This window comes from Natator depressus, chromosome 2, assembly GCF_965152275.1.
Source record: "Natator depressus isolate rNatDep1 chromosome 2, rNatDep2.hap1, whole genome shotgun sequence".
Lineage (NCBI taxonomy): Eukaryota > Metazoa > Chordata > Testudines > Cheloniidae > Natator > Natator depressus.
Window position 1 is genome coordinate 187,823,581 of NC_134235.1, and position 25,673 is coordinate 187,849,253.

General features: G+C 43.3%; 2 protein-coding genes across 3 annotated transcripts in view; one reads left to right on the plus strand and one right to left on the minus strand.

Moving 5' to 3' along the window:
• Nucleotides 1-213, minus strand: part of METTL6 (methyltransferase 6, tRNA N3-cytidine) — a 42,969-nt gene extending 42,756 nt beyond the window's left edge. The window contains exon 1 of one of the 2 annotated variants that reach the window (XM_074945586.1): nucleotides 28-213. The gene's annotated coding sequence lies outside the window, so the exon portion shown is untranslated. The remainder of the gene's footprint in view (nucleotides 1-27) is intronic. The other variant, XM_074945585.1, reaches the window with a different exon arrangement.
• On the plus strand, nucleotides 29-25,637 carry EAF1 (ELL associated factor 1). Its single transcript, XM_074945587.1, has 6 exons — nucleotides 29-253; nucleotides 2,845-2,939; nucleotides 6,195-6,331; nucleotides 8,071-8,237; nucleotides 18,256-18,486; nucleotides 23,254-25,637. The coding sequence occupies exons 1-6, from the start codon at nucleotides 151-153 to the stop codon at nucleotides 23,298-23,300; spliced, it is 780 nt and encodes a 259-aa protein (XP_074801688.1). The 5' UTR covers nucleotides 29-150; the 3' UTR covers nucleotides 23,301-25,637.
• Nucleotides 25,638-25,673: the final 36 nt, after the last annotated feature.

A 25,673-nucleotide genomic window follows, 5' to 3' on the forward strand; every position in this document is an offset into this window, starting at 1 on the left:
CCCCCATCCCGCCCCCCTTGGGCCTACCCGCGCGGGGCGCGCCCTGCAGCCGGGCGGCTTTCCCGGTGACACGCTGCCCCGGAAGGGAGCGGGGCGGGGGATCCGCCGCTGCCGGGTGCTGCTGAGTCCGGGTCCGGCGCGGGCAGGGGCATGAACGGCTCGGCGAACCCGCTGCTGGACAAGGAGGAGCACGGGCTGCAGCTGGGGGAGAGCTTTGAGCGGCGCCCCAAGGCCTCCTTCCACACCATCCGCTGTGAGCCAGCCGCCCCGGGCCCCTGCCCCTGCTCCCGGGGCTACCCCCGCCCTGCCCGGGATCCTGCCCCCCACCCCGCCCCTGGGGCTACCCCCCGCCCTGCCCGGGATCCTGCCCCCACCCTGCACCTGCCCCCGCGGCTACCCCCCGCCCTGCCCCCGTCCCCCCTGCTCCCGGGGATACTCCTGCCCCTGGGACCCCCTGCCCTGCCCGGGATCCTGTTCCCCCTGCACCGCTTGGGGACCCCCTGGCCTAGCCCTTTACTCCTCTACCGAAGGACACCCTGGCCCCCGCACTTCCTGCCTCTCCCCCCAAGCCCGGGGACCCCTCCCCCCCGTGCTGCACCCGCCTCAGAGGGAGAGAGGAGGAGTCCAACCCTGTCCCCTTTTCCGGGAACCCTCATTACACTCCGTGCGCTGGGATCCCCCACTCCCTTCCCCCATATCTTCCTCCTCTCACCTGCCCTTCCTGCCTCTGAGCCCTAGCCCCTAACTGTCCAATGTCTCCTACCACCCCAACTGCTGCACACGCCCCTTACCAGCTCGCCATCTACTCTGCCCATTCCTCCCCAGTTCCTCCTTCCTAGGCTCTTACCTGGTTATGTGGAGAGCAGCAACTTTCAATTGCAAATTTAGATGGGGGAAGGAAATTAAAGTGAGGCTAGTTTGAAAGTAATTGTAAAAAATTATGGGCGGGTGGGGACAGGGAAGTGAATCTCTTTCTGAGTGTCATATCAGATGACATAGTTTAAACTTTATACTGTGAAAGATGCAGGGCTCTGGCTTCACCTGAGAAAGTCTGAATAAGGGCGATCATACACACACAGTTTCTTAAGATTTATTGAAATGTCCATCAAAATCCTTCAGTACACTGTAAAGAGCATGACATGACCTCCCCCATTCCCTCCAGGTGGGAGTCTGGCTCCGGATGAGTGGTATTTGGCAGTTCTGGGAGATGAGTTTTCTGACAGCCCTTCAAGCTTCACTGCACGGGGTGGGAAAGCCACTTTTGCTATTTTTTCCTCTTATACTGTGGTTGCTAAAGGCCCCAGCCTTCCATGTGGGCAGGAAGGTCCACCTGAAAATAAATAGTATCTGCTGCAGGTTTGAGGCAGAATGTTTTGCATGGTGTATCTTCGTCTGCCACTGACCCTAGGAAAGAAGCCTAGTATTGAAATCCTTTGTCAGTCACCCCAGCTCCTACCATTCCTGTATGTATATGTAAGAGAGAGGTATGCCAGACTTGTAAATGAGGAGGCTCTGGTAAAATGTCAGACTCAAAACAAACACAAAATTATTTATGATACATGCACACATAGCAATTAATGAGAAATGAGGGGGGGCTAAGAGGCCTGCTCCCTTTTGGCTGCTAAACTAGATTAGGGAAACCTTCTGCAGCTGCCTGTTACTCAACCCAGCAAGTCCACACGGATACATTTAGGGAAACAATAGCTAGTAATTGGTTTCAGAGTAGCAGCCGTGTTAGTCTGTATTCGCAAAAAGAAAAGGAGTACTTGTGGCATCTTAGAGACTAACAAATTTATTTCAGCATAAACTTTCATGAGCTATCTTAGGGGTTTAAATTGCCTCAGGCATATTCTGACTGACACAAGGGCTCCTGTGGATCTGCCCCTACAATTCCATTCCTCTGTCATGCTCCCACCCTCTATCTGGAATGGCTTGGAGAGGGGGCCCCTCTCCCATACAGGTAGGGGCAATAGCATGTAGGCCTTTTCTCTGCTCCCTTCTCCCACTTGGAGAAGTAGAGGTAGAAGCCTAGGGGCTCTGACCAAAACTTATCACAGCAAGGGTGTATCTGCATGGGTAGCTGAGCTGGGCCCACTGTATTCTTCTGCTTCTGTCAGACAGAGAGTTCTGAGGTCATGATGGCAGGTCCCCCCACAAACCACTCAGTCTTACATTTAACAATCTGTTGAGATACTTGGAGCAGTTCACCACTTAAAGTCATAGAGTTTAAGGCCAGAAGGGATCACCAGGTCATCTAGTCTGACTCCTGTGTATCACAGGCAACCAACACCCACTGACTAAACCCAACAACTGAAATTAGACAAAAGTAGTAGTGCCACACAGGAGACTAGACTGTTATGTGCCACAGGCAGAGAAGAGGAGGGACCGAGATGCACCAGTGCCCAAGGCCCCCGCAAAAGGCAGGGAAATGAGTATGTGAGAATATACCTGGATAATCCTGGCAAGTGACCCGCACTCACATGCTGTGTTGGCTGCTTGTTTCAGACTGTCTTCAGACTCAAATGTCACTGCATTGGTTATACCTGGGTCATATGTTGAAGCTTTTCCTTGACCAGAATGGCTAGAAACTTACTTTTTAAAAAAATTGAAAGATTAAAATATGAGGTAATCACATGATTTAAGGAGCTGGTATCCACATAATTAGATGTGTTGTGCCTATGCATTAGTCCAGCTCTTCTTTAAATAGTAGCATTAGCCCATGTTTTACATTCCTTCTAATCAGGAATAAAGCAGGAGATGAGTTAGCTCAGAAGAGAAATCATGGAGACTCTAGAAACAATTTAGATGTGAAATGTATTTACTACCACTTATTTTCCTCTTCAGATGATTTTAAGCCAGCATCTATAGACACATCTTGTGAGGGGGAGCTCCAGGTTGGTAAAGGAGATGAAGTAACAATTACACTGCCACATATTCCAGTAAGTTGACTTTGCATTATGATGCAAATTTACCTTTTGCCTTTGTAGCAAATTCTCATCATGTGGTTTTAGTGTCAGCTAGTCAGGTACATTCTAATGTAAATGGACTTAAATCTATCCTCTTCACCTTTGATCACAAAGCTAAAACAAATGAGTCCACTGTTTGAGCAGCTTTTGCACTGTCTTTCTACTAGCATTTCAGTATATCATTCTGGGAGAGGGCTGTAAAATGGAATCTCTATAAAGTGTTATTTCTGTAAACGTCCAATCTACTTTGCTTACAATTAATCCTTCTTAGTACTCTTTGAAGTACAAGAAGATTTTTAATCCTAACTGGGGCCCCACCTGATTTCCATCAGTTTTTAGTTCCTCATTTTATGCATAGATATCTGATTATCCTTGACTCAGGTCAAGATCCAATTTTCAGAAGACTGAAAGTAGGCCTTTGATACAGGTCTTTCTGTTGCTGAAAGCTATATCAACAACCTCCTGCACCCCATGTTTGCAGAAGCTAGCACAGGATTCCTAGTCAGTTGCAATGCGGTTAAATCTAATCCCGCCACAATTTATATAGTAAAGATTTATTGTGCAAGGATGATGGACAAGTGACAGTAAAGAATATGGTCAAATGATTGTATATATTTCTGTTTTGATAATAAAGAGTTGAAACAAAACAAAAACTGCACCTGTGTTCTGGAACTGGTTTTGTATATTAGCTGAAGCTAATGCTAATTACCAATCCAGCATAGGTGAATGACTAAGAACGTGGGTGAATAAGATTGTTTGTAGTGCATCCCCTTTCCAGATGCCTGTTCTGACAAGATTATTTTTAATGTACTATTTTATGAGAATGGACATCTTTCAGCTTGACCTGTCTCTACTATATTCTAGAGGGTTTTCTAGTTTACCAAACTGAACACAGTCAATATTGATTTGGAGCAACATATGCATGGTGGCGGCTTTCAATCTGGTTAAATGGACAGTTCTCTGAAAAGGGATGAGATATATGATCTCAAAGCTTCCCCTTCTTGAAATGTTGATAAAACAATATAAGAGGTTTCAGAGTAGCAGCCGTGTTAGTCTGTATCTGCAAAAAGAACAGGAGTACTTGTGGCACCTTAGAGACTAACAAATTTATTTGAGCGTAAGCTTTCGTGGGCTACAGCCCACTTCATCAGATGCATAGAATGGAACATATAGTAAGAAGATATATATACATACAGAGAACATGAAGGTGGAAGTTGCCATACCAACTCTAAGAGGCTAATTAATTAAGATGAGCTCATGTTCCACCTTCATGTTCTCTGTATGTATATATATCTTCTTACTATATGTTTCATTCTATGCATCTGATGAAGTGGGATGTAGCCCACAAAAGCTTACGCTCAAATAAATTTGTTAGTCTCTAAGGTGCCACAAGTACTTCTGTTCAATATAAGAGGGTTCACTGATTTCCTGGATCCTGCTTTATTTCTCCTATTCCAACAAACAATTGCACTAGCTGCCTAACAATTGGATGGGGTTCAGGTTCCAATTTCTCATTTGAAATTTTGCTATCCCTGAGGGTACCACTGTTTGGAGGAGATTTTTTTTGGGTCTCTTTCAGCATGTGGACAGTTTCAGGGATTACAGGTGCTTTGTGGATGTAGTGGTTTAATATTTGATGGTCAAATAGTTGTTGAGGAATTCTTTTTGTCTCTTGTTTTAGTTATGGGTTTCATCACAATCTGGTTAAACTTTAGCTCTTTCACTGAGTGGGTTTTTTTCTGGTCTTTGTAACAGAATAGTCTGTAAAGTAGCCTTTTGGTTTCTGTTGCTTGGTATTTGGGCACTCAAAACTCTTACATACCTGCTTAATTTTAAGCATGTGAGAGAGACTGTTGATGCGCTTCATTGGATCTTTAGTTTCTTCTCTTTATTTCTCAGCAAAGATTATGCTCTTCTTTAAGTTACAGGCTTTCCGCAGAATAGGGGACGGTGGGATAGAAGCTTAGCACAATTTCCATTATATTTGTGCTTTATATGTTTGTCTAACTTCTCTTTATCTGTCAAGGATGATCAGAACTTAACTTTCATCTTATTTTGTATTCTCTTCAATCCTTTTTTACTTTTCAATTTCTAAGTGTAGTAATATTGTAAATATCTGCAAAGGCCTGACTATATGATAGTATGATCTTATCCAAATTGGAATCTGTCTTACTGTGACATCTCTGAAGAATCCAGATGTAGGCAGTCTGTACTGTTCCATAACCAATGTGTGTACTATATGTATACCCTATTTTTGATGGTGCAGAGAATTTAAAATTTTAGTTTGAGTTAAGTGTGAAGACATTATATTTTCTTTAGAAGAAGGGTGGGGGTGGAAGCTTGTGCTTTGCACACTGTCCTCAATTCAGGATGCTTCCCAAAAACATATGTAAAGATTGATTTCTGTTCTCTGAAGCAGGACTCTCTTCTTCAGTTGTAAATAAGTACCATTCGCCTTTCTCTATAACTATACTGCTATTGTATGTATAAAATCTGACTAGGTTTCACAGTAGAGAGTATACTTTTATACACCCCTTACACTAAGTGAATCAATTTTTTGATTCAGCCAATGTTAATTAGTATCATAGAGAAACCGCCAGATTGCTCCAGAATGTAGGTCTTCACGCAATAGGTCTGCCAAGCAAACAAGCTGTATTTTTTTTTTTTAAAGACAGTTGTTGCTAATGTATAGCATGTGATATTTGCTTCATAACACAGAACAGAGGTGTTGCTTTTTATTTGATGGATTAAATATAAAGGCAGTTTAAATGATGTATTGGGTACACATACATTTAATCAGGTCACAGTTCCACTGAATGCGTAATTAGATTTATATTCAGTATCCAAACCCGGGATTTTCAGAGCTGGTAGAAATATCAGGGAGGTTTCTGATATTTGTCAGGGCAAACTACTTTAATAACATTCAGTTGTTAGCATGATGGAAAGTAGAACTGTAAATGATCGTAACTGAAGGGTAGATGTGTTTGTCACTGCAAAGCCGCATAAAATGATTACAAGTATAATAATGAATGAGGAAGAGTCTGATGTAATGCATATAAATGTATTCATCCCTTCTTTAAATGAACAAACACTTTCAATCCAAAGTAAATGATAATTTCTTGATATTAAGTCAGAAGCATGCATATATTCATTAGACTTATTGTGTATAAATGGCTTGTATAGTGTGGGCATAAGCAAATGAATGTGTGCTTTTTTCTTTGACACCAGGGCTCAACTCCTCCAATGACTGTGTTCAAAGGAAATAAAAGATCATATCAGAAGGACTGTGTACTTATTATCAATCATGACACTGGGGAATATGTGCTGGAAAAACTTAGTAGTAGCATTCAAGTCAAGAAAACAAGGTAAAACTGGGATACATACAGTTAATAAGATGAATTCTTGCTAGAGATTCATGTTAATAGTGTCACCGTTAGCTATGGCTGTGAGTTTTGTGAATTAGCAGTAATGTTTAATTACTGAGTTTCCTGGACTTTATGAGGCCAATTATCATGCCTAAATATGGAAATCTCCACTGTGTGTATGTAGCAGAGAGTAAAGAATTAGTAGATTCTCCGTCATTTGAAGGGTGATAATTGTAACTCATGATTGAACAGTGTTGATGGTATAAGAATTTAGAAGCTGGTCAAAAGATTGGATGGCTTTCAATAATTTCTTTCTGAAGAAGATGGAAGTGATAACCTGTCAAGTGGACTGGTGAAGTTGCAAGTAGTGGACCTAGAAACTTCCTGCGGAAGTCTAATTACATGTAATAATTAGAGTGGGGGAACATGGCTGCATCAAGGAGATAATATATAAAACAGAGCAAAAGTCCAAACTCTTCATGGGCAAAGATTCTGAAAAAATGAATGCTGGAGACATAAATATTATTGTGGGTAATTGCCTAAAAAAGGCTGAGATCAGAACTTCTGTCTGATCTGATAGCCATACCTCAGTACACAAATTACACTCTAGAAAGTGTTCAGATAAAATATTTTTCAGAGTAGTGCTAATATGTAAGTACCTGAAGGCTCGGAATCAAGTTCTTTTAGCAGTGGGGAATGCATATTAGCTGAGTTCTATAGAGCATGCCATTATTAAACATTTTTTAGAAACGACACATTTAAAATAACCTGCATTACTGCGGCTGTAAAAACTTTGACTGAGAGCTCACTAAAACTTTATAGTGATGCAGGCTGGGACCAGGCTGGCAGCTAGATCGGAGATCTCCAAAGAACAAATCCAGGCTGTTGTACGTGAGGGTAGTGATTCAATAGTTGCCACACTTTCCTCTGAGTCAGTGCCCTACAAGTGCGTGAACATGATGTTCCAAGGCACTGTGCTATTAGAGGTCATGTCATTCAGATGAGATGTAAAACTGTTGTCATGATCACTTTGGTCTTTAAAGATCCCTTGGCACTCTTTGCAAGAGAAGTGGTTTTAATCTAAAATTCAAAGTGGAGTAATTACATAGATTCCTTCTGTAGTTTCAAGAGCATAAATCAATATTGGTAACAATTCTCTGCTCTTACATAGTAACTTTCATCTGATGATGTACTGTATGTAATCAAAGAGGATACTTCCTGTTATAAAATGCTGGGTAGTCTTGCTGTGCATCTTCTAATAGTTAGCTGCATTTCAATGATGAATGAAGTGATCCCTCTGTATTTCACGTCTAAATGTTTGTGAAGAGCTTTGGGATCATTCAGGATGAAAGGTGCTATGTAAATGTATTTTACTATAGTTGCTGATTGTATTAAGAAGGCGTTCTTTGCAAAATGAAAAACCTTTACTGCTATTTGAATAGAGAACAAGATATTGCTACGCCTCACATGGATCTGGAGCACAGTTAGTAAGGACCTCACTCTACAGTCACTTTATGGCATGCTTCCCATGGAAGTCAGTGGTGATGCTTATTTGCCAAAGCAGTGTAGGTTGTTAGCTGTATTGTATTTAAAATCCATAATTCACCGTATAGCTCTACAGGATGCAAAGTAAATTTGTATTCAGTCTAAATGTATTAAATATATATTAATACGGATCTTACTGGAACAAAGGAACACAGCTCTATGGCACCACTGACTGTTTTTTTATTTTGTTTCAGGGCTGAGGGCAGCAGTAAGATCCAGGCTCGGATAGAACAGCAGGCTGCCCGAGCCTCCCAGCCTTCCTCACAGTTCAAAGCCCCATCCAAGCCAGCAGCTGGGCCCAAAACCTCCCCTTTGAAAGACAACCCTTCACCTGAACCTCAGCTGGATGACATTAAGAGAGGTAAAGAAGGGGTTATTTTTTTTTAATCTACTGTTATATAATTATTCATTTACAAAGATACATAAGAACTTTAAAGCATTAAAAGCTGGTACATGACTGCTGGTTTATAGTCTGTGTATCTCATTTTAAGGATTCTTAGTGAATTACCTATTTTCTTCTGTCAACGTAGTCATCTAAACTGCCCCCATCTCTCTGCATGTGAGCATCCCTTCTTTGCTGATAATTTAATCTCAGACTCTTTCTCCATAAAAATAACATTAACTCAAAAGATACACATCATCACAGTTGGATGGAACAGGATTTGGCTGGCTATCTCATCCAGCAGAAAGGCTTCAGGTCTGAGATCCATCAAGTAATTGGACAGGGATCAAATTTGCACAATATGGACCACACTGCCATGTAGTTGCTATATTTATTATGCAGGTATCTTGGGAGGGAAAGAAGGATTGAGTGCCTAAATTAAATAAATCTCCTACTTAAGCAGCAGCATCAGGCTCCTAATCTCAGTGTTTCTGTATCTGTGCCCAAAAGTTAGGCCTATTGGGGATTGATGCACAGAATCTCTGCCCAAATCGGATGTTGCACTCCATGGGTGTATTGTGGACAATGCAGTTGAAGCGATGAACTTTTTTTTTTTTAAATTTATATTTTACTGAAAAGCCAGGTACTTTCTAGGCATATGTTGTATATTAAGACCATATTGTCATAGGGGGCTGGATCTAAAGTGGCTTTAAGCCATCTTTGCACCCTCCTGATCCTAAGATGCTCCAGGGGCTGGGATGCCTCTGGTGTTACTAACACAGCTCTGGGGTCCTCTCTAAGTTCCAGCAACCACCACAGGCTACCCCGTGGGCTGCTGTGCTGCCCAGAATTTTCACAGCATACTGTGGCCCCACACTTGACATGCCTGTCCCTCTGTGACATGTGTGAGGGTCTTCGGGAGGCATCTTTAGAGCTGACTTTGTGGTGCTAACAGCAGGGGAATCCTTTACCTACTAGTTATGGCAGAGGATTGTCGCTCTTTATGCCCCTGCAGCCCTTTTACACAGCATCAACGGGTCAGAGTGCAGGCGAGGATTTCATGCATTATGAATACTTATTTGCACCTTATCACATGTCACTGTGCAATGAGAATGAATGATCATATTGTGGTATGGTGCAGGAAAAAATTGTTGACGTATTTATATAGCATGCTTAATCACAACAGATGCATTTTTAGTAATGTTGACATAATGTAGGTATACAGTATCTGGAAAAAGTATAAGTTTTCCAATGTTGCTGGAAAACTATAAATTTAGTGCTTAAAATGTGCTCTAAAGTGCAGTTGTACTTTGAAAAATAACTCTAAAGATGACATAATTGCATTTTTGTTGTCTCTTGTGGACTTGTAAATCAAATTTGCTGAATTTCAATGTAAAACATTATTTTTTAGCACTCTACTCCTCTTTCATTACTGTCTTCTTCTCCCTTCGTCATCTTCACACCATCTTCCAATCTGCCTCCTTCTGTCCCTAAGAGCCCCTTTATGCCACCCACCATGCTGTTGTCAGAATATTTAGCCAACGATATCTTGTAAGATATATGTAAAAACTCTTGACGCAGTGGTCATTAATATTATTGCATGATGTATGTATGGTTAGTGTATAAAGAATTATGTCTGTGCTGGAAATATGTTCCTGAAATATGTTCAGACTAAGCAATCTGAGTAGAGCAGATAAACAAGTTTTTTGTAGACAAAGGAATGTTATTTTGCCAGTTTGCCTGGGTCTCTGATGTAAATTGAGCAAGGTGAGGCCAGAGTACATTTACATCAATGGTAAACAAACTGATTAAGCCAATCAAAAAAACAAATTGATTGGAGGATGAGGAAGACAGCATGGCATCTACACACCAGCAGAGGACAGGAACTGTGTCTGGGTTTAATTTTCAAAGAATATATTTCAAAGGCTTACTAGACTAGAAAAAGAAGGGGAGAGAACCCCTTTTTTATCCATCTCTTAGGGAACAAAGGGGACAACAAGCTCTGATTCTGTAAACATTGGAGCTCCTGCCAGGAAGGACTGGAGATGCTGTGAGTGAGAAAGCTGTTTAGGCAAAGGCATAACTAGCTAGAATTAAATTTTAGGTACTAGAAAGTATGTTTTATTTTGTTTGTAACCATTTTCTATTATCTCTGCTTAGTATCACTTAAGTGCCTGTTCTTTGTTCATAAACTTATTCTTAGTTTTACTGTAAACCATCTCAGTGCTGTTCTATTGAAGTATAGAGTGAATCCTCAGCTAACCTAACAAGCTGTTGTGCATACTGTCTCTTTCGAGATAGCAAACTTAACAATTTCCGAGAGTATCCAGTCAGAGGGACTGGACGCTACAGAGAGACGTCTCTGGAGAACTCAGGAACAGGGATTCACTGATTTGTTACCTGCAAGACAAGGTTAAGACTGGCAGAATCTCAATTAATTTGCTGGCGAAGCAGACAAACTGGTGTGTCAGGGAGCTCACACGGAGTCTAATCTTCAGCAAAGCTCTCTCTTGCTAAGGCAGAGGGTAACAGTGGCTTATGGTTCTGTGCTGCCCTGAGAAGAGCACCACACTCCTATGTTGGAGGGCCCTCCCAGTCTCAGTGTGCCAGGTCATCCCAACTTCTCATTCATATCCTCCACATATGACTTGTGTCTTCCACAAGGCTTATAAACAAGGAAATGGGTGGAACCCCCTTCCTCTAGATCTCTCAGTGCATCTTTTCTGTCCATCAGATTCTCAGCTCTTTGAGGCATGGACTGTCAGAATTTGCACCATGTACATTTTTAGTGCTCAGTGAGTAGTTATAATTATCAGCTCCCTTGATCCAAAGTATCACTTGAGGCATGTGGAAAATTTACCGAATCAAGCTAGGGCAAAAGATATTCACATCTGTGGGATTTCCATTTTCCATTGTACTTAGTTTCCCCAAGTTGCTTAAGTTTAGACCTTGAGAGATCCTCTAAACCTGAAAGTTGTTATGGGATTCTAGAAACACGCAGTTCGGGAATAAATTGAGAACCGAGACATGGGAGTGCTCCTTGTCCGTTTTTCAGGATATGTCTACACTACAAAATTAGGTCGATTTTATAGAAGTCGATTTTTCAGAAGTGGTTTTATATAGTCAATTGTGTGTGTCCCCACTAAGCGCATTAAGTCAGCGGAGTTCATCCACAGTACCGTGGCTAGCGTTGACATTCGGAGCGGTGCACTGTGGGTAGCTATCCCACAGTTCCCGCAGTCTCCGCTGCCCATTGGAATTCTGGGTTGAGCTCCCAGTGCCTGATGGGGCAAAAACATTGTCACGGGTGGTTTTGTGTACATGTCGTCAGTCACCCGTCCCTTTCTCCCTCCCTCCGTGAAAGCAATGGCAGACAATCATTTCGCGCCCTTTTTCCTGGATTGCCCGCACAGATGCCATAGCACTGCAAGCATGGAGCCCGTTCAGATCACTGCTGCAGTTGTGAGCATTGTAAACACCTTGCACGTTATCCTGCGGTTTGTGCAGAACCTGCAAAACCAGGCGAGGAGGAGACGGCAGCGCGATGACGAGAGTGATGAGGACATGGACACAGACTTCTCTCAAAGCACGGGCCCTGGCAATTTGGACATCATTGGGGCAGGTTCATGCTGGGGAATACGGATTCTGGGCCCGGGAAACAAGCACAGACTGGTAGGACCGCATAGTGTTGCAGGTATGGGATGATTCCCAGTGGCTGCGAAATTTTCGCATGCGTAAGGCCACTTTCATGGAACTTTGTGACTTGCTTTCCCCTGCCCTGAAGCGTAGGAATACCAAGATGAGAGCAGCCCTCACAGTTCAGAAGCGAGTGGTGATAGCCCTCCAGAAGCTTGCAACCCCAGACAGCTACCAGTCAGACGGGAATCAATTTGGAGTGGGCAAATCTACTGTGGGGGCTTTTGTGATCCAAGTATCCAACACAATCACTGAGCTGCTGCTATCAAGGGTAGTGACTCTGGGAAATGTGCAGGTCATAGTGGATGGCTTTGCTGCAATGGGATTCCCTAACTGTCGTGGGCTGATAGACGGAACGCGTATCCCTATCTTGGGACCGGACCACCTTGGCAGCCAGTACGTAAACCGCAATGGGTACTTTTCAATGGTGCTGCAAGCACTGGTGGATCACAAGGGATGTTTCACCAACATCAAGGTGGGATGGCCAGGAAAGGTGCATAACGCTCGCATCTTCAGGAACTCTGGTCTGTTTGAACAGCTGCAGGAAGGGACTTACTTCCCAGACCAGAAAATTACCATTGGGGATGTTGAAATGCCTATAGTTATCCTTGGGGACCCAACCTACCCCTTAATGCCATGGCTCATGAAGCTGTACACAGGCACCCTGGACAATAGTAAGGAGCAGTTCAACTATAGGCTGAGCAAGTGCAGAATGGTGGTAGAATGTGCATTTGGATGTTTAAAGGCTCGCTGACGCAGTTTACTAACTCGGTTAGACCTCAGCGAAACCAATATTCCAATTGTAATTGCTGCTTGCTGTGTGCTCAATAATATTTGTGAGAGTAAGGGGGAGACTTTTATGGCAGGGTGGGAGGTTGAGGCAAATCGCCTGGCGGATGATTTCGCACAACCAGACACCAGGGCGATTAAAAGAGCACAGCTGGGCGCGCTGCACATCAGAGAAGCTTTGAAAACCAGTTTCATGACTGGCCAGGCTACGATGTGACAGTTCTGTTTGTTTCTCCTTGATGAAAACCCGCCCGCTTGGTTGACTCTACTTCTCTGTAAGCTAACCACCCTCCCCCCTTCGATCACAGCTTGCAGAGGCAATAAAGTCACTATTGTTTCAAAATCATGCATTCTTTATTAATTCGTTACACAAATAGGGGGATAACTTGCAAGGTAGCCTGGGAGGGGTGGAGGAGGAGGGAAGGACAAGGCCACACTACAGTTCAAAACTTATTGAATGCCAGCCTTCTGTTGCTTGGGCAATCCTCTGGGGTGGGATGGAGTGGTTGGGTGCCAGGAGCCTCCACACCTGCATTCGTGGGCGTCTGGGTGAGGAGGATATGGAACTTGGGGAGGACGGCAGGCGGTTATACAGGGGCTGTAGTGGCGGTCTGTGCTCTTGCTGCCTTTCCCCCATCAGATCCACCAGAATCCTGAGCATTTCACTTTGCTCCCCCATTAGCCTCAGCATTACATCCTGCCTCCTCTCATCCTCTTCTGCCTCCTCTCATCCCGTTCATTTAACGCTGTACTCCACGCATTCTGCTGAGCTCTATCATAGCGGGAGGACTGCATGAGCTCTGAGAACATGTCATCACGAGTGTGTTTTTTTTCGCCTTCTAATCTGCGTTAGCCTCTGGGATGGAGATGATAGGGGGAGCATAGAAACATTTGCAGCTGCGGAAGGAAAAAAAGGGGGAGTAGTATTTAAAAAGATACATTTTAGAGAACAAAGGGGAGGCTCTTTCACAGTGAATCAAGTGATTCACATACATAGCACATGTGCTGTCGGTATAAGGTCGCAATTTGCCTCTTATATTGAGTGCCTGCCGATTTGGTGTGAGACATCACACATGCACAGCTGGGCAACAGAATTCGGCTTGCAGGCAGCCATGGTAAGCCAAAGGGTTTCGGCTTCTTCAACCTTCATAACATGTGGGAATGGTTTCAAACAGCAGCGCCCTCCTTTCCCACACCAAGCAAAGCCCATTAGGTTGGCCATTTAAAAGGAGGGGCTGTAGTTTTAGGGTGAATGTGCAGCACAACCCCCCACCACCGCCGCCCAATTCCCTGGGATGATTGCTTCACCCCTCCCCCCACCGTGTGGCTAGTATCAGGAAAGATCCCTGTCAGCCAGACGCGAACAGCTCAGCATGAATGGGCCTCCCCCAGCCGCGTGGCTAACAGCGGGGATGATTTCTTTTCAGCCAAAGGCAAACAGCCCAGCAGGAACGGGCACCTCTGAATGTCCCCTTAAACAAATTTCCCGTATTTCAACCAGGTAGACATGAATGATACCTCTCTCCTGAGGCTAACACAGAGAGATAAAGACCGAATGTTGCTTGAATGCCACCAAAGCCCAGGCCCATTCGCTGCCATGCTCTGTGTTGCAATGATTCCAGACTACTTGCTATTGGCTTGGCGTGGTAAAAGTGTCCTACCATGGAGGACGGAATAAGGCAGCCCTCCCCAGAAACCTTCTGCAAAGGCTTTTAGAGTACCTCCAGGAGAGCTTCATGGAGATGTCCCTGGAGGATTTCCGCTCCATCCCCAGACACATTAACAGACTTTTCCAGTAGCTGTACTGGCTGCGAATGCATCCAAAGTCTTCAGGGCAAATTAATCATTAAACACGCTTGCTTTTAAACTCTGTATTATATTTACAAAGGTACACTCGCCAGAGATGCCTTCTCCGGCTTCATGGTCCGGGAGCCCGCCTTGGGAGGGTATTGGCTCCAGGGTGATGAACAGTTCCTGGCTGCCAGAGAAAAGGGATTCTCTGCTTGCCACTGTGCGCTATCCTCCTCCTCCTCGTCCTCATCTTCCTCATCCACAAAATCCAAATCCCTGTTGCGTGAGACTCCCCCTTTGCAGGTGTCCACGGACAATGGTGGGTAGTGGTAGGGTCCCCCCCTAGAATTGCATGCAGCTCATCATAGAAGTGGCATGTATGGGGCTCTGACCCGGAGCAACCGTTTGCCTCTTTGGTTTTTTGGAAGGCTTGCCTGAGCGCCTTAGTTTTCACGCGGCACTGCTGTGTGTCCCTGTTGTAGCCTCTGTCCATCATGCCCTTGGAGATTTTGGCAAATACATTGGTATTTCGTCTTTTGGAATGGAGTTCTGCCTGCATGGATTCTTCTCCCTATACAGCGATCAGATTCAGTATCTCCCGTTCGGTCCATGCTGGAGCTCTTTTGCGATTCTGGGACTGCATGGTCACCTGTGCTGATCAGCTCGCCACGCTGGCCAAACAGGATGTGAAATTCAATAGTTCCCGGGGCTTTTCCTGTCTACCTGACTAGTGCATCTGAGTTGAAAGTGCCGTCCAGAGTAGTCACAATGGAGCACTCTGGGATACCTCCCGGAGGCCAATACTGTCGAATTGCTTCCACACTACCCCAAATTCGACCCAGGGAGGTCGATTTTAGTGCTAATCTTCTCGCCAGGGAGGAGTACAGAAATCGATTTTAAGAGCCCTTTAAGTTGACAAAAATGGCTTCATCGTGTGGACAGGAGCAGGGTTAAATCTACCTAACACTGCTAAATTCAACCTAAACTCGTAGTGTAGACCAGGGCTCAGACTCCAGCATGAAATAACATTCTAAAAGCTGCAAGACTAAGTGGGGAGGAGAATAAGAGAGAGAAAAACATCATTTTTGAAAGATACATTATTCCCTGCCATTGACCCAGTCATGTAAATCCAACAGAAGCAGATAGATTTTTTTTTTTTAAATCTAAAAGATTGAACAGAAACGGCTGACTTGCAAACAGATGAACTGTAGGTAACATACCCAGTATGTTTTGCTTCAGCAGCCAAATTGCAAAAACAACCTTACTTCCTCAAGAAATACAATTTGATTTAGACAGTCTATTGGTCCATTGTATAGGTATAATATTGTTTTCCTTAATTCCAGTTGAATGTAGCTGACTTAGAAATTGAAAGGTAGCAAATTTAAAATTGATAAAAGGAAACTTTAAGCCAGTGCATAATTACCCAATGGATTTCATTGTTGTACCAATAAATTAAAAACCAGCAGGATCTTATTAAAGGGAAAAAGGCAAAATACCACATTTATTGTGAATACAGAAAGAATCATAGTAAGCAGTTAGTTACAGCTATAACATTCCATTCAATCTCATATTTATTCACACAGTCATTCATTCATACACACACACACACACACAGGTTCTGCAAAGTTGTTATCATAGTTACCAGCCTTAGAGTTGCTCATGCCAAGCCACTGGCCAGGTGGCCTGGACATGAGGAGGGAGCAGGGCCTTGTCAGATGCTCATCTGATGCTCCTGGAAGTTGGTTTGCAGAATCAGACCCCAAAGTTCTCACTTTTTTAGAGTCTATTTTTATAGGAATTTCTTCCTATGCCAGTCTATGGGAATTGCTTCATCATGCTGTTGCTGAATCAATCAGCAGATAGCACATTCCTGACGGCTCCGTGCTGCTAGATGTTATCTTGTTCTTTGGTTCTCCCATTCTTGAGGCTGTTGGGTGGATTCCAGTCTGCCCTCCGGGGTCCTCTGGTTATTTCCACTTGACGCCTTCTTCAGCCGATGGACACTGGATTCTTAGGCTGGCACCTCCCTGATCATTCAGTTCTTATCCACACCAAGCATCCATCCACATCCATCCTCTATCTCTATTTTAATCACAGTTGTTAATACAACAAAAGGGCGGGGAGTCTCTGGGTGCTGTGTCTGTTGTTAGAGTATTGCTTTGAGTCTCTGTGAATTGCTTTGAGAACAGATTCTGTCTTAGAATGTACTAACACAATTAGCAGCTTGCAAGTTTCACACATAGAGGGAGAGAAACAGTACCAAAACCCAAGAGACCTCTTAATTAGTAATACCCTGGAATTTAAACTATGGGGAATCAAACTCATTTGTGATTTTAATACAGAACTTCTTTAATATGATCCAACATCATTGCCAAAATACAGTGGAGGCTGAGAGCTTAGCAGGGTTCTTTAGTCTTATTTCCTGACCCTGGAGGGCTGTTGTATCATCGGGCATCTGGAACCCTCTCCTTTCCAATCAGATACAGTATTTAGCCTTAATCCTGAAATGTTCGAGATCATGAACTTTAACATCATGGCATTTTTATGTATAGAAAAGTTCTGTTCCAGGTCATTTTGGAAATACTTTACACAAAAAGGATGGTCTTGTGATTCAAACACTAGAGTAGGACTCAGGAAATTTGGGTTCAAAAAACTCTGTTTCTGCTACAGTATTCCTATGTAACCTTGGGCAAGTCATTTAAATTTTTCTGTCCCTTAGGTCCCCATCTGTAAAATGGTGATAGTACCTGCTTTTTCCCACTCTTTCTATTAGACTGTAAGTTCTTTAAGACAGGAACTCATTTCTTAGGTTGTGTATGTACAATGTCCAGCACAATGAGGCTTGAACTCTGAAGATTTTGAGTGCTTTCATAATATAAATAATGCTAGCTTTATTATTTCTCTCCCTCTGATCCCTATACCTTTGGACTTATGGTAACTAGATGCTTAATGTTATTGGTGGAGGGATACAAGTTGTAGTCCCCATGAAATGTTCAAAAAATCCTTCAAAATAGGTTTTTAGTAACATGGAATATTCAAAATACACAACAATGGTGTGATTTGGGATGACTTATCTAAATCACTGGTAAGTAATGTGACTATTCCAAACTCTTGCTGATATAACTTTCATATTACCATTGGCAACACGAAGAAGTCTGCATGGCAAATCTAAAGAACTTCATAACTTTATTGTTGTAGTCCCCTTCTCTTCTAATTGTAACTATCACTTGTTGCATCTGATACCATTTTCAAATGAGCCTAAATCCCACAGGTTTTTCAATGGAACTTAGGCTCCTAAGTCATTGGGTACTTTTGAAATTTTTACCCATTGTGTCAAGTGTTACACCCTCCCCCCCAAAACATTTGCATTCTATGCCTGTTTTATCTGTAAGTGCCTGGCACAATGAGCACTCAGTAAATGAATAATACAGTAAGGAATGGTTTTAAAAATAGAAAACATATAAGAGGTAGTGAAATAAATGAAGTTTAGAGAACCAGTGATTATAACCTCTTCTCTAGACTCAGCTGCAGCACTTAGGCACAGTTGTGTGTATCTTTTGTTTTCCCTTCTCCTCTCTCTCCTTTTGATTTGAATTATTTAGACTTGTTCATTGTGCTTGGTAAATTATACTTGACAAAACTGTTGCATTTTAACATTCCCTTCCTGAAATTCACAGAGGCCTGTAAATGTTTTGACCCAACAAATGTCATCTTATTCCAGAGCTAAGAGCAGAGGTTGAAATTATTGAACAGATGAGTAGCAGCAGTGGTAGCAGCTCATCGGACTCTGAGAGCTCTTCTGGGAGTGATGATGAAAGCTCTAGCAGTGACGGGGAAGAGGCTGCACGCATTTCCCCCTCTCAGCCATCACACCAGCAGTACAACAACAGAAATGCTGTTGCTAATGGTACCAGCAGGCCACAAGGAAGCAATCAGCTAATGAACACTCTCAGTAAGTAAAGTTTTGTGTGTTGTCGCTGTGGGAACCTGTGTGATGCCACCAAAAGGCATAGATTTTCTAAGCAGATTTAGATACCACTGTAGAATATAGTTTACCAAATAGTTATCCCAAGCAGTAGCACGCGTGCAGGTTGAAATATGTGAAAGGGAGACCTTATAACAAAAACCTCTCATTTATTTGAAGATATAGAGGCAACTTAGGCATCAAAGGCTTGAGCCAAAACCCAAAAGACTCCCATCAGCTTCAGTGGGTTTTGAAGCTGGTCCTCAGTGTGACTGGGCAGCAAAGCCCCATCAGGGAGGAGTAGGATACACTTGGGGGAAGGGAAGAATTGTTTTTTAAATTAACAAAAAAAAATCTGAACTTTTGAAAATGTGGGATTGGGTGTATATATAGTAAACCCCTTAGGGAAGTTGCTGTGTTTGTGAGAGAGTTACTTAGAAGTTGATATAGACGTATGAAGGATGTGGAGCTAACGTGTAATAACAGATGAATATTGCATGTGACCTGGTTATTGGAATAATTACTGCATGGCTATTTTGGGTTATTGGGATGCTGACTATCCTTACTAGGTTGGTTTAGTTTAAGAACAGGGCTGTTAAACAAGCAGGAAGGTGTCACAGGACCTAGTGAGCACCCTCTTGTGACCACTCACTGGGACTGCAACCTTCTGTGTCCCTGGATGGTTTAAGCTTCTAGAACCTCAGCAGGCTACAGCACTGTTTCCTCCCTGGGCCTTTCTGGCACATTTCCTGGGCAGTGACTCTGTCTTCTGCCCCTTCTCCAAAATGGAGCTCCTATGCCCATCTGTTCTAGGCTCCCAGGCCCAGCACTGACCCCCGAGATAACCCGGTTGTTCCAACATACCCCTCTCCCAGAACTCCAAGAGGTGTGAAGCTTCTGGTTACAGTTTAACTTTCTCAGGGGCATGCGGCAGTTGCGAAGCCTGTAACACCCACACCTTACACAGAGCGTTGTGCTCTTTTACTTCATCATACACCACACAGGAGAATACAGATCATACAAAACAACAAACATCTTACACCAGTGTCCCTCGCTAGCTCACTGTTCCCTTGTGAGTCCTTGGGGACCATCGGTGTGGAGGGAGGCAGGCAGGCAGGATGTCCCCTGCCACACGCAGGCTGTTACCTGCTGGCTGGTCTCTATATTCTGACTCCAAGTCTAAGGGTAGGAGAATCATGGGATTCTTCCCTGAGAGAGGTGAAGGTACGAGGCCAGCATCTAAGGAGGGTGCATTCAGAGAGGTCAGAGAAAGGGTCAGAGGTGCAGCTAAATTATGCATCACACCCTCTCAAATGTTTTCCCCTCCTGTGTTACTGTACCAGCCATGCTCATAGCTATCCCACCCATCTTTCACTGCCAGTTTAAACGCATAAAGAATGTGAGGATGTGGAGGAACCGTAGAGAGACCCGCTCCTGTCTACCATAGGAGATGGGCAAGGGTGAGGAGATTATGGCTAGTCACATTGCTATGTCCCCTCTGTGGTTCCTCCATATGCTCCATGACAAATTGGACCTAAAATGTGTGATGTGTGCTAAGTGTCCATGGTTTCTGCAGCAAATTCAGGTAAATTCAAACATGGAGGGTTTCGGTGAATTAAATATGAAAATGAACCATGCCATCAGCATAGGGTTGCTTGTATTATTTAATTTTATATTGAATTCAGTTTTTTATGCTATGCCTATATTTCTATGAGCTACAGGTTATTGTACTGAAAAAAAAAACTATCAAGATCCAGCTGGGGCACCCAGAAAGGTGTGAGGTGGGGTTGATGGGTTTTGGTAACTAAAAGGTAGTTGAAACTAGTTACTGGGGAGGTGCTTCATTTTCTCCTTCTGTCCCTATTTGGACAGGAGCAGTGGGGACGTTAAATTTTGGGGTGGTGAAGAGGCCAGAGGGTTGTTTGACTTCCTAGCTCCTCCCAGCCTATTCTATAAAGAATAGTGGACAGTTACATTTGTTTAAGGGATTTATCCTTGTGGTGGGGAAATCTTAATAGATTTCCAGTAAGGTGGGTCTTGGTTTTCACATGGCATTCTTAATTCTGCCTGAGGTGTTTGTGAGTACAGTAACTCCTCACTTAAAATCGTCCTGGTTAACGTTGTTACGTTGCTGATCAATTAGGGAACATGCTTGTTTAAAGTTGTGCAATGCTCCCTTATAACGTTGTTTGGCAGCCGCCTGCTTTGTCCACTGCTTGCAGGAAGAGCAGCCCGTTGCAGCTAACTGGTGGGGGCTTGGACCCACAGTGGACCGGCAGCCCCCCTATCAGCTCCCTGCTCCCCTAAGATCCCTGTGCAGCAGCCGCCCATCAGGCTATCCATTGCCGGCAGTTCAGCTGTCCCTCCCCCCACTGCCATGTGCTGCTCCTGCTCTCTGCCTTGGAGCTGCTCCTGGGAGCCTCCTGCTTGCTGTGTAGGGGAGGGGGGAAGAGAGGGGCTAATATCGGGGTGTCTCCCTCCCCCGTACTCCTGCTCCCTGCGTGTCCCTTCTCCATATAGAGCAGGGTTGGGACAGGACAACAGGGCTCAGGACGGAGAGAGCTTGCTGGCCACAGCTGCCATCTCAACTTCCTGATCTTTTTAAAGGCAATGTACTTAGAATGGTGTCAGCGTACTTAAAGGGGCAATGTGCATCTCTCTCTCTCTCTCCCTTGCTGTCTCCCCTCCCTCCATTTGTGCTGCCTTGTAGAGTGAGGCTAGATTAACAACGTGTTAACCCTTGAGGGCTCAGCTGAATGCTAGTTCATCATTTAGCAGTAAGGCATCCCCTGGGAAATATCCCACCCTTTGACTTCACCACCTCAACCAAGCTTCACAATCATCATTGCTGTGTACAGCATTAAATTGTTTGTTTAAAACTTATGCTGTGTGTGTATGTGTATATATATATAATGTAGTTTTTTGTCTGGTGAGAAAAATTTCCCTGGAACCTAACCCCCTGCATTTACATTAATTCTTATGGGGAAATTGGATTCGCTTAACATTGTTTCGCTTAAAGTCGTATTTTTCAGGAACATAACTACAATGTTAAGCGAGGAGTTACTGTACATCTCTTGGTGCTCTGCAAATAGGGAATTGGGTGCCTTTGTGAGGTTTACATGTTCACATATATGGGCTCTCAAATATTGTCAGTGCAGTGTAGAATGTCCATTGAAAATCTGGTTTATCTAATCCTCCTTGATTAGTCCAGTATGTAAAGAGAAATGTGAGTTTTGCTAATTAGTATTTAGACCTTCACTCAAGGCCAGATCCAAAGCCCACTAAAGTCAGTAGAGTCTATTCACTGACTTAGTGGGCTTTGGATAGGCCTTTATTTAGGAGGTCAGATTTGCCATGCTTGGAATGTGCTTGAATTTCAAAGATTTGATCCAACATGTGTCCATGGATAAACTATTGATATTTCTGTAACATGAAGACCACCTCTACAGGGGAAGGCCTGCCATCGCATGGAAACCCCCCAAAAATGTTAAAAAGGAAAAGAAACAGCCACTGTCTTTTTTTTTTTTTTTTTTTTTTTTTTTAAATGGCTCCCTTGCAATGGACCTGCATTTGAGGGCAGGAATGTGGAAGAAGATGGGGCACGTGTTATAGGCCAGCTTAAAAGAAAGTATGTACATTGCCCAAGAATGAAGAGGACCATTCTCATTCTCATGTTCACCAGAATGCTGCAAGAGAGGCAGCAGACATTGCTATATAGCAGTGGTCCCCAAACTTTTTTCATCATGCCCCCTTTGCCTGTAATGGAACCTGTCTGCGCCCCCCAGGAACCACGGCTGGGAGGGGGGCCGGAGCTGTAGTTGGGAGCCACAGCCAGGGGGCCAGGAGCCACGGCCTGGAGCTGTGGTCAAGGCCAGGGGTTGCAGTCAGGATTGGAGCTGCAGCAAGGGCCTGGTGGCAGGGCCAGAGCTGTGGCTGGGGGCAGAGCTGGGAGGCGCTCCTTCCCTACCCTCCATGGGGGCTGGTCCAGTAACTGCTGTGCCTCCCTTCCCTCCCCCCGAACATTCCTCTGCACCCCCCTAGGAGAGTGCACCCCACAGTTTGGGGACCTTTGCTATATACTATGAGGACAGGATAGGGCTCTGGGCCTCCCTGCTTCTGACCTGTCTTTGAGCCTCAGAGCCCCTTGGTTTCCCCTTCCTCACTGACTTCTGAAGCAGAGCTATCAGATAAGTTCAGCCCAATACTCCTGAGCTGCTGGCACTTGAATATTCTTTCCTGATTTATCCACAGGCTAGAAGGGACCACTGTGATCATGTAGCCTGACCTCCTGTATGACACAGGCCATAGAACTTCCCCATGGAACAGCCTCATCTTCACTACTATCTTTAAAAAATGGTTATTTTAATAGCGTAGATGGAGCCAGGGACTTCCCTAGTGTCCTGCCCAAAAGTCATATATGGCAGTTTGGCTGGGTGGAGGGTGTGGAATTAATTCCACAGCTGCTGAGAAGGGGAATGCTTCTTTGTGAACAAGGAGTAGTAGCCTTTGTGGTTGTGGAGCCAAGGAGACTCAACTTTGCCTGGCTTGGGCCTTAAATAAACTCCTGCAGATTTTAATGTTCTTGAATATGGAGAATGATTATATCTGACAAACTGCTGAGATGCTGTTCATGTTCATTTCTGGGTAATTCTTATTTAAATCTCCAGTTTAAATACAATAATTCTTAAATTTGAATATCATCAAAGTATGAATTAACGTCTGGCCTGGTGTTCTTGTTTTTTTTTTCCCCAATAGGAAATGACTTGCAGTTGAGTGAGTCTGGAAGTGACAGTGATGACTAGGGCTGAGGTTTCTCTTTTTCTGCTGCATATATATGAAGAACTAATTTACTTTTCAGTGAGCCCAGTGCTGATGAGGAAATTGGCACAGGAATATCTCCATGCGTGGAATTTTAATAGAAGCAATGTGTAACCCTATGGAATATCAATTGTTATCCTAAACAGAAGCTGAGGAGGATTTTACTTTGTGTATTAAGCGTATATTTTATGTATATTCTTAGTCTTTTAAAGTTTTAAATAGATATGTACAGTGGATAAGCCAGTCTGTGTTCCTGACTGTTGTTGATCTGTAAAGCATAATGCATATTCTCTAGATGTTTCTTGCTCATCGGAGACGTTCAGTGCCGTAGTACATTAAGGAAAAATGTGTGTTTAGGACAGACGTGAGCCAACAGTTCATTAAAAAACCCGTGTGGGAGCTGGAGTGTAAACTAAATTTCATCACTAAACTGTCTTCTTCAGTTTGGGGCTTTTCTAATGCCTTTTTATTGCTATTTATGGCTAACCGTGATGTGGGAGTGTTTTAAACAGTTGTAAAAGAAGTTATAAAATTGCCTCTTCAATCACTACCCTGTTGCACAAATGCCTCACAGAAAAATTTTAAATAAAACTTCAGTTGCTGCCTCCATTATTAAAGGAAACAATACTAGAAATTGTTCAAATTACCTTCAGAAACAAACCACAGTCATGCATGTATACACACTACGTATGTGTAATAATGGGCACTGGAGACAGGTATTCTCTCAGAGTAATGTTCTTAGATGTTTTAAGTAACAAAAGTACCTACCTATGTAAATAAGAACCAGGACAACTTTCTCTAATACATCACACAGTCCCATTTAGTTCTGGTATTCAGTCTCTAACGAAAATGGTTTAAATATAGAATATCCACTCCAAAATACTCCATTTGGAACTGGAGAAAAGATATTTGCAACTGCAGGGCTACAGCCCATTGCTACAAGGTGATTACATCAAATAGATCAATAACAGTTATCAGATGCAGCTGGAAGCAGCCCACCTTCTCCAAGGTTCCCTACATGGAGTTTTCCCCGGGTTGTTCCTTGGCGTGGATCTCATGAGGGACAACTGGCCCTGTCATTCTTCAGAGCAAGAAACATTTACCCCTGTACGTTTTTTGTTTGTTTCATTTTGTGCGTACATGGGACTTAAGTGGTGCATGAGGTTCGTGCTGCCCACTCTGCACAGGGTTCAATTTCAGCTGTTACCCACATGGCGTAAGACAAATGGCAGTATACTTCTAATGTAAACCAGGAAATACAAAGCTAAATGTTTACTTTCCTGGCTTTTGTCTATCACTGATAGTCTACCATCATTTGTGTGTTTGTTTCCCTGTTTGTTAGTGGGTTTTTTTTTCTTTTTTAAAAAAATGCATTGGAGGGTGCTAGGGGGATTTTGAAGGAAGGTGATAAAACCCAGATTATTTTCCTGCATTCGATATATATTTAAAGAGGCATCTTTCTTATACATATGTTTTTAAAAATATTTGGTTCTAAAAGAATATGTATACATATTTTAACACATAATTAAGAAATACAGTTGGTTTATAACCAAAATGATTTGATTTTTCTCTGTGAGCAAAGGGAATACAGGTGCTCTCTTCTAGCAAGCTGTAAAAGCTTTGGTCTTAACAATTGGCATAGCAGCTATTCAACTGAATGTGTGTTTGCAACCTAATTAGTAGTAATGTTGCTTCCAAAATATCATCCTGAATTTCCCTTAACTTACGTGTTAGATAAGCAGTGAAGTATCTAATTACTTCAACAATGCATTATAAGTTATTCAGTGGCTGCATTGTGCCCTCTAAAATTATTAGGAAGTGTTTTGATTATTCAGCGAGTATATGCAATTTAAAAGGGGATAAGACAACATAAAAAGGAATATACCAGGCATTGCCTATGATCATGTCTGGGATTCTGGGTACACTAACAGTACTGAGTCAGCACTCATCAAGCCGGAGGACCTAAAACATACATACCTGAAAGGTCAGCATGGGCCACACTTGTATCCCACTCCCTCAAAAGGTTTTAAGGCTTCTTGTGTACCCATGCTGTATTCCTTGATGTTCCAGCAAAACAAATTGGAACATCCCATGTTCTCAGAAACCAGACTTAACCAATTGGTTTAAGAGGAAAGGCTGATAGGAAAACATTCTCACTTGTGTCTTTTTCTCTAGGGTCAGAGAAATGGGTACTCGGGAATAATACAAAATTGAATTACATATAACTATTTGGAGAGTACTGTGCCTCAAGTTTATTTTGCATAGTTTGATTTATTATAGGCTAAACGTGTGCGTGTTTACAGTTATGTAAAAAAATAATTTGCAGTGTAAAGCTATATCATTTTTTCTCTTTCAAA

Bases quoted from the DNA above. Each gene is read 5' to 3' on its own strand.
- EAF1 (XM_074945587.1), top strand. From the start codon at position 151: ATGAACGGCTCGGCGAACCCGCTGCTGGACAAGGAGGAGCACGGGCTG. The intron at 6,332-8,070 runs GTAAAACTGGGA...ATTTTGTTTCAG, and splicing joins ATTCAAGTCAAGAAAACAAG to GGCTGAGGGCAGCAGTAAGA. The intron at 18,487-23,253 runs GTAAGTAAAGTT...TTTCCCCAATAG, and splicing joins TCAGCTAATGAACACTCTCA to GAAATGACTTGCAGTTGAGT.